Here is a 13,631-nt window from a genome sequence, read left to right on the forward strand (position 1 = left end):
TCTAAAAGTCTTCCCGAATATTAGTTTCCATATAACTTACGTAGACAAAGTTTTTTGTATTTTTTTAATTTCGAAAGTAGACATACAACTAATACAGCAGCTTATATATTGTATGCACTATCACTAACAAACAAAGTGGAAGTACAAACGTTTTTAATTTTAATAGAATGTCTTAGTTCTACTCGACACATTTATTTCTTCATGCTTTTGTGACTGTTTGGAGAAAAATAAGTCTATTGAGCCATGTTTCTTTTTAATTTAATACTTTAATCATTGGACTTAAAAATTTTGTACTAAAACATTTTCACTTCAATCATAAAACTTTCATAATCCTTAGCTTGTTACAAACATATTAAACAGTTTTAAAAGTTTCCAGTTTACTCTTGTTGGTATGCTTTATTTTTCGCTTGATTGTAAGTTTATACTACAACTTTTGTACTTCATTGTATTATAAACATATTTTCAAAACAGCAGCATAATAAATTAGGTTAAAATATTATTCTATTTGTAATTAAGATATTTATATATATATACTTATAATTAATCTAAAATTTGTCAATAATTATTGTTTGGTGAAAAAGCTTTCAAATGTTAAATAAAATTGTTTTTGTTACATAAAACTTTTTTTGTTATATACAAGGATAATTCTTATTTAATTTTAAAAATATGACCAATATTGTGATCATAATATTTTAATTTAAAACACTTTAAAAAAAAATTATCGAGTTTACTTGCACATAAACAAAAACTGTTCGAACCTCATAAAAAAAAAATTAACTGTTAACTTTTAAATTAGTTTATTTGGCTGTTATACTAAAAGTTTAAAGATATCAATGAATTCAAAAATATGCAACTTATATTTTAGTAAAATTGATAAAACTTAAAGCTAAGTTTCTTTATTTTACTTAAACTGTTTTCATTATACTGTAAGTTAGTATATTATTTTTTCTGTAATATTTAGCATACTTTTGCAACAGACTTAGTTGTCATTATTGTTTTCTCTTAGTTCTCATTATTTAATGTTTTTCTTTAACTGCTTTAATTATATAAAATGTTGTTAATTTTTACAAATCAATATGTTTTTATCGAACCTTTTGCTATCATCTTTAATTAATTTGATTTATTTTGATTTCATTTTGACTAAGTTTATAATAAAGTTTAGTTCACCACTGGTTTTCGATGATTCTATTGCATTTTTGAAAGATTGTTGTACTTTCTTGTTAAAAAAACATAATCTAAGCTAATCTTTCGATAAATTTTTGCTGTATATTTTGTTACGTTTTTAAGAGTCATTATATGAATTATAGTTTAAAGTTCTTTGTCTATAACAATAGTTTTGCATTAATTAAAATACCTACTAAAACTTTAAGTATTGGTTTGGCCGTCTTTCTCACTAATACTGACGAGTAGCATATCTCCGAGTGTCAAAGTTTTGAAACTATACTACGTTCTTACTTTACTTTTTTGGTCGGCTCGAAGACGCAGAGTTAGAGAAATTTTTTACCCTTGAATGAAAGCTGGCTTGTAAGTATCATAAAAAGGCTATATGCCGACGGGTGCTGTAAGTCATTTTAAGAATCTAAACAACTTTCAATTCATGAGAATTTACTCTCAAAATAGTTAAAAGTCTATTCGTTCGTCTTAGAAACACCATTTGACCATAGTTCAGAATTTAGTTATAATTTTTTATGATTGATTTGCACAAAGCCCTCCTGCAAACTCAAAACAAAAACTCTGGTGCAAGTAATTGTTTTAAAATAACAGCTAGTGCAACCCTTTTTTTTAAACCACTTATTCTGCTTAAATTTTTAATATTTATGTTTTGATCATAAACATTTTACCTAAGATAGTAAAAATGGAAACTTTGTGATATAATTAAAACTATTAAATGTTTGATAAATCTTATTTAATTCAACTGATTTTTATCAGAAGTGTACAATAGAACTACATGCACTGAACCCAGAAACTAAAACGCAAGCAAAGTTTTATACAAAAAACCTAGAAAACTATTTAAACTTTAAGTAATTAATTCGAGAAAAAATAAAATATTAGAAAAATTAGCAGTAAAAAATTAATAAAATATACTAAAGTTAAACAGAATTGCGTTTTAATTGAATAAAATGTTTAAAACTGTATTCATAATTAAGTATTTATTTTCATTAACAACGCCCATTTTTGCCAGCCAAGTTTATAACTACGTTTATCAAGCCTTTTACTTTAACCAATAAAACTTCAGAAATGCTGTCTTAACTTACAAGCGACACTGCACGAGAAACTAAACTTAACATGATTGGTTATAAAGATTGTTCGCATTGTTTGTAACATCTTATTAGTAGTGAGTATTCTAAGTATAAAAGAAAATTAATATATAAGCTAGTCCGTAGTTTTGTAACTCATTTGATACCGATTGGGTAATAATTTAAGGTAGAATTGTGACCATAGATGGCAGCTTTTTAATAAAAAGTAACTTGCTAAATTTACTAGAACTATTCTTACGTAGGCTTCCATAATTTAGAAAAGTTATACCAAAAGTAAAAGTTATTCTTTAAACATTTAAACTTAGTATAAACACTACCGTTCACATCTAATCAACTAAGAGCAAATTTTTTACATAAAAATAATTAAGTTCTATTGGTTCGTATAAGTTGTTTCTAGCTAAAATAATTATGTCCATGGCTGGAGATTTATCCTTTGCGTGCCGGATCTATCTAGCCCGTGGATAATAGTTTGCCGACCCTTAGCTTACACCGAAACTACATTTAGTCTAAAAAAACTTCTAAAACTTGACTAGATTTTTATAAACTAGTTTTGAATTAATTAAAATGTTGTTGTTCAAAAAATATTATCTTTCTACTATATACAAAGACTTTTTTGGCTGTATAAAAGTATGTTTAAACAAAAAAATAATATTTGATATTTCTTACGCTAAAAAATTTGTTTATTTTAAACTTTTTGTTTTTTGCTTAGTATAGATATTAAGAAATTTTTTTTTGCAAGATACTTACTGATAAATATTATTTTAATCAAATGTGTTTGAAAATAGTTGTTTGGACTTTGGACTGAAATGCACAAAGAAACTTTTACTATTTTATAATAAATGTTTATTAGTAAAACTCTACTTTTAGATAACATTTTCATATATTGTAGATGTTAGCATTCGATTAAGATTAAAGTTGAGGTCAAGTACTTGAAAAGATTGGTACTACTTTAAGAATATCAACTTTCGTAATTCAACCAGATAGGTTTTGGTAATCTTGAAAAATCATTAAAGTTTTGAAAAAATAAACTTTCGTAAGCTACCACTCAAGTTTAATATTGCGAAAATAACATATTCAAACGACCTTACTTGCATTAAATTTTTACCACCACTAAAGTTAAAATTCAAATAGGTTCGTTTGAAATAAGTTTGTTTGAATTTTTTAAGTTGACTGCAACTTTTGCATATGTTGTGTCATAATAACAAACGTGATCTAAAATTTATGAATGATTTTTCATTAAAGTTGTACAACATTTGTAAGTATTTGTTTGTAAAAGCTTTGTGTAAGTTTGTTGAAAGTTTGTCTTAATAATATCTTTAAAAAACATGATAAGAATAATTTGCACAGTACTTTTTCTTTATTGAACTGACATATGTTTCTCCGTGTTAAACAAGTTAAGACAGTTCCACGGAGTCGTCAAGATCCAAAAGTCAGTATCTTTAAAAAACGTGAGTTAATTTACAGTTTTCTTCATAATGGCTAGTTTTCAAACCTTGTTTAAGTATATTTTCGGTAAAGTCATATTTTTTGCATCATAATCGAATAAATTAGATTAAAACAAACATACTTGTTCTAGACTAAGATTTTTAACAGCTACTTGTAAAAGAAGTACTCGTTAACTTAAGATATATACTTGCAAAAATTTTAATTTTTTCTAACTGAGTGCATTATTTTTAAGTGTTACGATTTTTTTTTTACTGTTAGTACATATAAAAGGTTAAATAAGTTGGTTTATATAATGGTAAAGTACATATTTAAAGGTAAACTTAGAACAACTTCCTATAAATAATGTTTAATAACAATATTTCATCTATCTTCAGCAATATTTATCAATGTTTTTACGCCATCGTTCAATAAGTCCTATACTGCACCGCACGCCAATCGACAACAGTCGAAATGTCACATGGACTTTTGTTGACGGTCGTGTGGTGCAACTCTAGTGCGATTAATAATGATAAATTAAAATGTAACAAAAGTAATAAACTCAATAAGCAGTTTTAAGTTTTTTAATCACTTTTTCACCTAATTAAAAAATTGTTAACAAAACTATTTTGTTATAGAATAGTATCAAAAAAACAGAATAAATAGTTCTATAACATTTAAAAAAAATTGTTTTCTTTTATTAATCATTTTATATGGTACTTGATATAAAGTTCTTATCAAACTTTTTTTAAATCATAATAATCAAATAAATCAATAATAAAATATAAAAGTTTTTTTTTTCAAATATAATTAAATGTAAAATTCACTAGAAAAGCAACAATCTTTCGAAGACAACAAAAACTTATTTACAGTATGTAGAAGATTTTTAAATAAAATTAAAACTCATAATATTCAACTCAAGTACATTTTGTTAAAACTTTACTCTTTGTTGTGCTTGTTCATTCAGATGACTGCATAAAAGTTTAAAACATTCACAAATAATATTATTAATAGTATATTATTGATGACTGCTTAAAAGTTAAAATTATTTATAAATAATATGATAAGTTATACTTAACTAATACATCGGTGGAAAAAGACATAGTAAATTTAAAATGTGTCAAAATATGAACTTAAAAACCTTGTTATTTATGTTACATAAAATATTTCATTATCAATCTTTGCATAATGATTTTTTCAGTTTGTAGTTTTTTGATTGGCTGTCACGCCTACTTAGGTAAGCGAAGCGTATAAAAAGCACGCACAAAGCAGTTACGAAGCTAAATTGTTACCTAACACTTAATACTATTACTTTTCCAACCGTTTGACTGTCATGAAATTATAAGGATTTTGATTCATTGAGTAACTGTTTTGTTTTGAATAAAAAACATAATTGAAAGTATTTTATGATTTTTAATGAAAATACACTGTAACTGTTTGATAGCTGTTCTTGTATTATAATTTTAGTGTAGTTGATTAAATGAAGTTTTAGAAAACTGAACTGATACTTTATTGTTAAGTTATGCTTGAATTTTTTATTCAAGTTTTGTAAATTTTTACAAAATAGATTAGTTATGAATTAATTAGTATTTAAATATTCAATTTAACAGTGAATTTAGTTTTATGCAGAACTATTACATAAATATATTTCATAGTATGTGTAATAATAGATTGCAAAAAAATATTTTTTTAGAAAGTAAAAATTAGTTTGTAGATCAAACTTATAAGTTTTTGTCCATATAGCAAAAAAAAATTCAATTTAATTTTTTTTTTCGGTCGTTGTATTTTATAACCAAGTTTAGTTGTTACACAAAAAATAAGCTATAGCTAAAATTATTTTAAAAATACATGTCATTTTTATGTTCATTTGTTAGAATATAATGTGTACATTTTTGCATTCACTTTTCTAAAGTCTTAGCTAATTAATCAACTTGGTATAACTAAACTTAGTATTTTAAATCAAATAATAATAAGAAGATTTTTGTTCGAAAAAAATATATTTATAGAACTTTTGCTTAAAATTTAAAAGATCCATCTAACTACCAATAAAAGTGAATGGATGTTCTGTAAGAATGAAACTAATTTTTAATTATAAACTTTAAAACGATAAAAATAATTAATAATATTTTTTAAGACAAAGGTGATAATAAAAAAAATAAAAAATCTCATTTAAAACTAACTTACTTGAGTATCCTTATATTTTGATTAAAAATTAAAGCTAGAAGGTATTTTACGTTTTAAAACTTATCTTAAATAAAAACACATTTAAAGTTTTAGTTTAGTTATTGATTTTTATTAAGGTGTCAAGTGTTATAAATTTCTTTATAACTTTCTAATTTTAATTTTGAATATCTATACCTTTCTATAGTATTAAAGATAAAAAGATGACTACTAAAAAACATATTCCTGTCGTAGCTGTCCATGGGGGTGCGTGGAAAATACCTGAAGAACTTAAAGAGGGATCTGCTCTCGGATGCAGAGACGCTGCTTCAATTGCTTATCGGTAGAAAAACAGAAAACATTTGTTTAAATTATAGCAATTGTTTTATTTTTTTAATGAACAGTTATATTAAAAACAAAATAAAACTAGGTACATAAAGAACAAACTTAAAGTAAATAAAATGAAATAAATGTTTTTTAAGATTTTATTATAAGACTTTAAAAATAGATTAAACCTGTTTTTTTTCAATCTTATTTTTGATTATTTAACTTTGTCATAATATAATGTTATAAACTTTTTGTACATAATTAACTACAACTAAATGTTTTGTTATGTAGACTGTAAAAAAATTAGTATATAACTAGATGAATTTTTTGGTTTAGTATTTATTTTTAAGTGCAATAAAAGCTAATACACATTTTTGTATCACAATGAGAAAAAAAGTTAAACTAAAAGTTTGATTCATTTTTTTTAGTAAAACTATTTAAACTATATATTAAAAATTGTTATACTTCAGTATTTAACTAGTGTCATAACTTTTTCGTCTTCAGTCCAACTTGTTAACATTAATATTTTTTTTTATCCTCTTTGATATATTTATTCTATTTTTTATTTAGTGTAATGGAACACGGAGGGTCTTGTATTGATGCAGTGACGGCCGCTGTGTCTAGTTTAGAGGACAACCCAAATTTTGATGCCGGCAAAGGGTCAGTATTGAACGAGAATCGAGATATTGAGATGCATGCAATGATAATGCGAGGAGACACTTGCGATGTTGGTGGCTGCATCGGACTCAAAACTACAAAAAACCCCGTTAAAGCAGCGAGAGTTGCTCTTGAAAAGGTTTTTTTCAAAAAATATGTTATATTTTCATAGTAAACTAAAACTTTTGTATTTTTTTTAGCTTTTTTAAAAAGTGGCTATTAAAAATTAAGTAAAATACAGTAAAAAGATGTATTTTTAGTTATATTAAGTACAAACTTGTCTTACTTTTGAATTTTTTTCTGCAAAAGTTTTATAATAGTATTGAAGTAAAACTACTTTTAGTTTGTTTGGTTAAGTTCTTTCTATTAATTTTATAAGTAGCTCAAGCTAACTGTAGAAAAAGTAGTAAACAAAACTAATAGCACTAAAAATAATATTTAAGCAAACTAAGTCCAACTATTTCAATCTTTTAAAATATATTTTTTAAATAAAAAATGATAATCAGTAGTAAGCATATACATACATATACATTTAATACAAGTTTTATGTATACTTTGTACAGCTATTTCAGGGTGTAAAATGCGTTCTTTAACAAAACTTTTATTTCTTTAGAGTAAATTACACAAAAATTCGAACTAAGTTGTATAAAAATTTAAGTTATATTTGAAATCAAAAAATAAAAACATTTCTAAAATTTAAATGAAAGTGATAGTATAAATTTCAAGACTTAAAATAGTGTTGTCAAGTAAACGTGCTTCATCGTCTGCTTTTATTTTTTATACTACAAACTTAAACTAAGATATTTTGTTTTGAAATCTGGGGTGCACGACTATTCCATTTTGGACAATTCAAATTCATTAAAAAAATGTTTAAAGGGTCAAAACTTAAAAAGTAATGTGCATTTTTTGAAAAGTATTAAGGTCTTATTAACATCTATAAGCCGTTTTTTATGTTTTGAAAAATTTCACACAACTTTTTAGATCTGACTAACATAAGTTCTATAGTATAAAAAGTTTTAGTAATTTTTTAATATCTCAAAAAATATCTAAAGTTCTGCAAAAAATATAAATTGCCTTGTAGATGTTAATAAAACCAACATACGTATTTTTTTTAAAGTTTTCTACGTTATAACATATGGTCTCTTAGTTTTTTTAAGAATGCGAGTTGTTAAATATTTAGTTGTCATGTAACCTAAAATCTGTGTCTGTATGGATTTTAACCTTGCTTTATCTTTTTAACTTATTTGGTTTTATGTTTAATGGTCATGCATAAAATTAATAAAATGCATACAAACGAAGATATAAAACACTAAATGTAAAGTATTTTCAAACTTATTTTTGTTCGTACAAGATACAAAACCTATTATATCTCCAAAGTTTTGTTTTTACTAAAAGTTTTTAAACTATTATGCCATCAATTTTTACAAAATTTCGAAAAAACGAAATATAATATTTACTTCTAATAAAGTTTGTTTATCTAAAAAATTAAGTTTGTCATAACCGTACCTACTATAAATAAAAAGTTGAATATAAATAAACATGTTAGGTATCTTATATGCTTAAAAGAATTGTAAAACAGTTACACAAAACTGAAAAAGGCTTCTTTTTAAATTTTTCCTAAAAAAAAATAATATAATTAAAAAACTGACAATACTGAATTATACTTTAATTTTTCTAAAACTGTATAATTTCAGCACATACTTTTATCTTATTCTTTAGGCTGTAGTTTTAAAGAGGGACTTTTGTCTTAAAGAGTTGATATGATATAACGTATGTTGGCGTATATTTTTGAAGTAAGACTTTATGGCCATTGTCTTTATATAAAAGTATTAACTTTTAATTTATTTATGTAGTTCAGTTTATTTTTCCACGTAAAATAAAAGCATTTTTTAATTTCAATTTTGGTTTCGAGATGTGGCCAAAGTATGTTTTCTTAGTTTTTTTAAATTTATTTCTTAGTTTTTGTCACTGTGCAAGTTATTTATTATTCAACACTAGAATTTTGGTGTTTATTTTTTGTTAAAGGTTTTATCTCTTTTTTTTCCATTTAAATTTATCTTTTAAGAAATTTTCGTATAAAGTTAACTTTCTTTTAAAGTTTAATAAAATTTATCACCAAGTTTTAAAGCTTTTTCGAAAATACACTTTTATTTTATTAAGGGTCGCCGTCAGTAGTACGGCTTTAAAGTTTTGGAAGTTTTTTGTTCATAATATTATGGAAATGAGGTAAAACAATATTACAGCAGTATATTAATAGCACACAAACCGCTATTTCTAAGTATTTTCACACAAATTTTTCAATCTATACTCCTTTACCTAACCCATCTTACCAAAAACATAACAAAAATCAAAAAATGTTTATTATTTAAAATTTAAATTTAAATTGACGAAAAATAAAATTTTAACCAATCAGAAGCGCCTAGAAGTTACAGCTGAAAGTTGTGAAATAAAATAAAAATAATTTTGTTTGTTTCATTTTATAAATTATATCGTTACGTAACCTTGACTCATATACTCATATATATTTTATTAAAAATTCACTTAATTTTGAGGTTTATCATATAATATATCAAAACTGCTAGCTGCAACATATTACTTTTATAATCATATGAGTCAGAATTACGTAACGTTTAGTTATGTAATCAAAAAAATTAAAAATATTTATACAGCGTAACTAAAAATACTTAAAATTATAACCCTTATAGTTTTAAAAACTTATTAGCGGTAAAAAAAAACAAGTTTAAATGTAACTTTTAAAGTATTTTTTGCATTATATATACAACTTCATCATTAATCATTAAAAAAATTCTTAATAAGTTAAAATAGCAAGTATTTTAAGTTAGAAAATGTTTTAGCAATTTTTATTGAATATTAAAACATTTTAAGCTAAATGGCCTTAAAAAGATGAGTAACTTTAAGTTTAAGGGTTGTTAAGCTTTGTTCTCGGTAAATGGTTCACACTTTATAAACTTATGTTTTCTTTATGTATAGTTTTTATTGTATAGTATTTAAAGTGTTTTTTAGTCTTTTTCGCTAAACTTTATACATGCTTGAAAGTTAAAATGCGTTTATTTCGCTAAGTATGCTAAGTGTTTTTTTAGTGTACATACTATATAAAAAATGAAGATATTTTTTAACAGACAAAAAGCAAATACTTTTAAGATGTAAAAGTGTTTAACACATTATATATTTTTTCTAATTAAAAAAAAATTGAGATCAACTTGTATTTCTTAAAAATTAGAGTTATTTAATGATTTTGTTAATAAGTTTCAAGCTGACATTTATAATTGAAATCAAAACTTGATTTTTATAACTTAGTATGTAGTTATATATTGAAACTTTTACTAAAGTTATTTAATTAAGTAAGCAATGTAATAAATTTCAATAGTTAGATGATTAAAAATAGCTTATGTTTAATTAAAATATGAAACTTAAAATACTTTTCAAGTTGCTAAACGTAAACAATAAATTTTGCAGACTCATCACTGCCTTCTTATAGGAGATACAGCAACGCGTTTAGCACGTGATTTTGCAATTAAAGAAGAAAATTTTGAGTATTTTCTCACTGATTACGCTGTTAAAGAATTTGAAAACATGATAAACTACAAAGCCTCTCTAATGGATCTTTTTAACAGTAAAACAAGGTATGGTTTAAGGTTTTTTTAAAACGAGTAATATTTTTTGTATAATTTTCAGATAAAAATTTGTAAATGTTGCTTTTAAACAATTACACATTTTTCTTACGGCTCGGCTTATATTAAGTTTAACGTAATACTTTTTTCAGTGTTCGGATTATTTTAAATTTAGTCTTTGTTACTATTCACTATAAAGTTTTAATAGTCTATTTTTGATAATCAGTACATAAACAATCATTTAGTAAAATAGTTAAAATAATTTATTTATTATATGTTTTGATTTTTTGGAAACTAATAAAAAGATCTCAACTTCTAGATGAGAAATCATATATATTAAATTCTTTTAAAATTTTTTGAATAAAGTTTTTTAAATAAGCACTGAAAAGGTCTTTGACCGAAACTGAGTCTGCTTTACAATATCTTGAAAGAATTTAATAAATATTTATTTGTTTACGACATATGTTTGTTATTTTAGTATATAAACCAATTTAAATTTATAAATACGTTTGAATACTTTTTTCTTATAGCATTTTCCTTTTTCTATTTTTAAAAATATGCATTAGAGTATAAAGACTAAAACAATTTTCTCAAAAAGTTTAAACAAAGAGTTTAAGTTTTATCAATAGTAGTGCGGTGCAGTCTAGTGGTTACATTTAGTTTCAAAAAAATTTAAAAAAACGAAATGAACAAAAAATTGGCTTATTTATAAAAAGTCTATAACAATTCTTTTGAAATAAACTGTAAAGTAACAACTAAAGCAAACTGTTAAAGTATTTAAAAATTGTTTTAACATTAAATAACAGATATTTATTATTATTCTATTGTAAATTCAAAGAGGTCACGACACGGTTGGGGCAGTCGCTATTGACTGCGACGGAAATTTGGCATGTGCCACTTCTACCGGAGGAATTACTCGCCAAGTAGTTGGAAGAGTTTCAGATTCTTGTCTGGTAGGAAGCGGCGGATTTGCTGACAACGAAATCGGTTAGAAATTTTGTAATCTAAGCATTAATGTTTTTTTTTTCTGTATTACCACCTTATTTTTTATTTAAGTATAATGAAATTAAAAAACTTACAAATATTTATTTTAAAATTATAAGGTGCAATATCTACAACCGGACACGGAGAATCTATTATGAAAGTTAATCTTGCGAGGATGATTTCTTTTAACCTAAAACAAGGTTTGTATATTTAAAGTTTATTATGTTTGTTAAGTTTCGTTTTCATGGCTTACTTTACTAAAAAACTAACAACAATTAGTTTAATATTTAAAATCATTGTTTATAAAAACTTGCACTAAACTAAAAAAGAAACACGCAGACCTTTATAATAAGTTTTTTTGTTTCAACCAAGTAACAGTTTTTAACCAAGTTTTTATGACCATTTTAGGTACAGATCTAAAAATTAAAAACTTCAATAAGGTGTTGTATAAACTTTAGTTTATAAGAGACTGTATCAGAGAAAATAAACTAAAAAAAAGAGCTAATCTTATAATAGTATACTTACAATTCCCACCCATTTTTTTCATTCGTTACTTATTTAATATTATTTTCTATTTTACCCCTAACTCTTGGTCGGTAAGCGGTTCTCGAATTTGATCGGGTAGGAATTGTGCGTAGCTCGGAACAGAGCAGCTCCCCTTATCACAAGTAGCGACAACGCATACTGCAAAACTTATTATATTTTCAGAAATTAGATTTTTTTTACAAAAATAACTAATTGTTGTGTTTCTAATTTTTCAGGCATGTATCCTTACACGGCTACACTGCAAGCATTGAATCACATGCAGAGGCGTGTCGGGGGATGCGGAGGAGCCATTTGTATTGACTTGAAAGGTAATGTTGACATATGCCACACTACAGATAATATGTCCTGGGCCATTGTGGACGGAAGGAAAAAGACGGGCGAAATGGTGCAAATTAGGTTAGATCTGAAAATTTTTATTATCTTTTACTATTTAAATATTTTTCATAGTTAAGATTGTTTTTATTCAGAAGAAAAGCTTTATTTCTCATTTTGCTTTTAAAGTAATAGTATGAGCTATTTAAGTTTTAAACTACATAATGTATGCACTTAATTCTTATTTTAAACTTCACATATAACAACTATACTTTAAAATGTATATTAATGATTTTAAGCTAATGCATGTAGACTTTAATATTAAATTTACGTATAAAACAATATAAAGATATGGAGTACATCAAAAAGAAGTTCGCGAGGAAAATATCTCAATTGAGCTTATTGACAAAGACAGTATTTTATACTCGCTTAAAGTCATCCCAACAAGCGAAAAGCTAAATGTTGACCAGAATACAATTTTACAAATCCCAGAATCAGTTTTTCAGTTAGAGACAGGATCATGTGGTTCTCCATCTCAGAGAAGTTCTCCAGAAGGATCTCCTCAACTTATAGTTGATCAGGATTCATCGGACGAAGAAACTCGAAGTCCATATAAAAAACAAAAGTTGTAATCTATAAAAAAAAATTTGAAGCAAATTATTTAAATTTTTTCAAATAGCTATAAGCTGCAAGTTTAAGTGTATCTGCACATTTTCATTATTGACAGTGTTTACTATTTTATAATCGCGATGTTCCACATATCAATTTCTTTTATTATATTTAAACTTATAAATTGTATAAGTTTTTTTCTGTGTTTAAACATGAGCTTTGTAAATCTTTCGTATATTAGTTAGTGTAATCAATGTTTTAGTTTTTGTTAAAAAGAGTATAATAGAATTCTACCTATTTATTATAACATTTTAATGTCTTTTTATGATTTATATGAAGTTGTTGTATAATAAATTTAAAAAGTATAATAATTGACTATATCAAAAACAATAATTTTAGTTATTTAATAGAAAAGCATCTATTTTTGTTATTATCTTATTTAGCCTAAAACTATTAACTATAAAAAACTAAAAATTGTATACTATCAGTTCAAATTCAGGTCAATTCTTTTCCGAAGTATTTTCGACTTAAACAATTCCAACATTCTCATTTGATCAATTCCTATCCGATCAATCAAACAAATTTTTACAACCGAGCAGTTTTAATCTGCTTTTAACTTCCTATTAAGTTATTTTCTTTTCGTATATATGCCTATCTAGATCATTTTCAATCCAAATTAACTCTTATCCGATAAATTTTGTTTAATATCAACTACTTTTTATCC

At 24.7% G+C, this 13,631-nt stretch overlaps 1 protein-coding gene across 1 annotated transcript; it reads left to right on the top strand.

Annotated features, from left to right (window-relative positions):
* Positions 1–6,052: 6,052 nt before the first annotated feature.
* LOC145835125 (isoaspartyl peptidase/L-asparaginase-like) lies at positions 6,053–13,104 on the top strand. The gene is made up of 7 exons (XM_082942674.1): positions 6,053–6,183; positions 6,738–6,963; positions 10,302–10,468; positions 11,295–11,443; positions 11,560–11,640; positions 12,202–12,382; positions 12,648–13,104. Exons 1-7 carry the CDS (start codon positions 6,065–6,067, stop codon positions 12,928–12,930), a joined length of 1,206 nt encoding a protein of 401 aa, XP_082798800.1. The 5' UTR covers positions 6,053–6,064; the 3' UTR covers positions 12,931–13,104.
* The last annotated feature ends 527 nt before the right edge of the window (positions 13,105–13,631 follow it).

This window comes from Thalia democratica, chromosome 4 (assembly GCF_965202585.1).
Source record: "Thalia democratica chromosome 4, ktThaDemo2.hap1.1, whole genome shotgun sequence".
Lineage (NCBI taxonomy): Eukaryota > Metazoa > Chordata > Thaliacea > Salpida > Salpidae > Thalia > Thalia democratica.

What these genes read in the sequence shown, in the direction of transcription:
- LOC145835125 (XM_082942674.1), top strand. Translation starts at nt 6,065, where the DNA reads ATGACTACTAAAAAACATATTCCTGTCGTAGCTGTCCATGGGGGTGCG. An exon ending in CTTTTTAACAGTAAAACAAG is followed by an intron (nt 10,469 to 11,294) that starts GTATGGTTTAAG and finishes GTAAATTCAAAG; the next exon opens with AGGTCACGACACGGTTGGGG. An exon ending in TTCTTTTAACCTAAAACAAG is followed by an intron (nt 11,641 to 12,201) that starts GTTTGTATATTT and finishes CTAATTTTTCAG; the next exon opens with GCATGTATCCTTACACGGCT.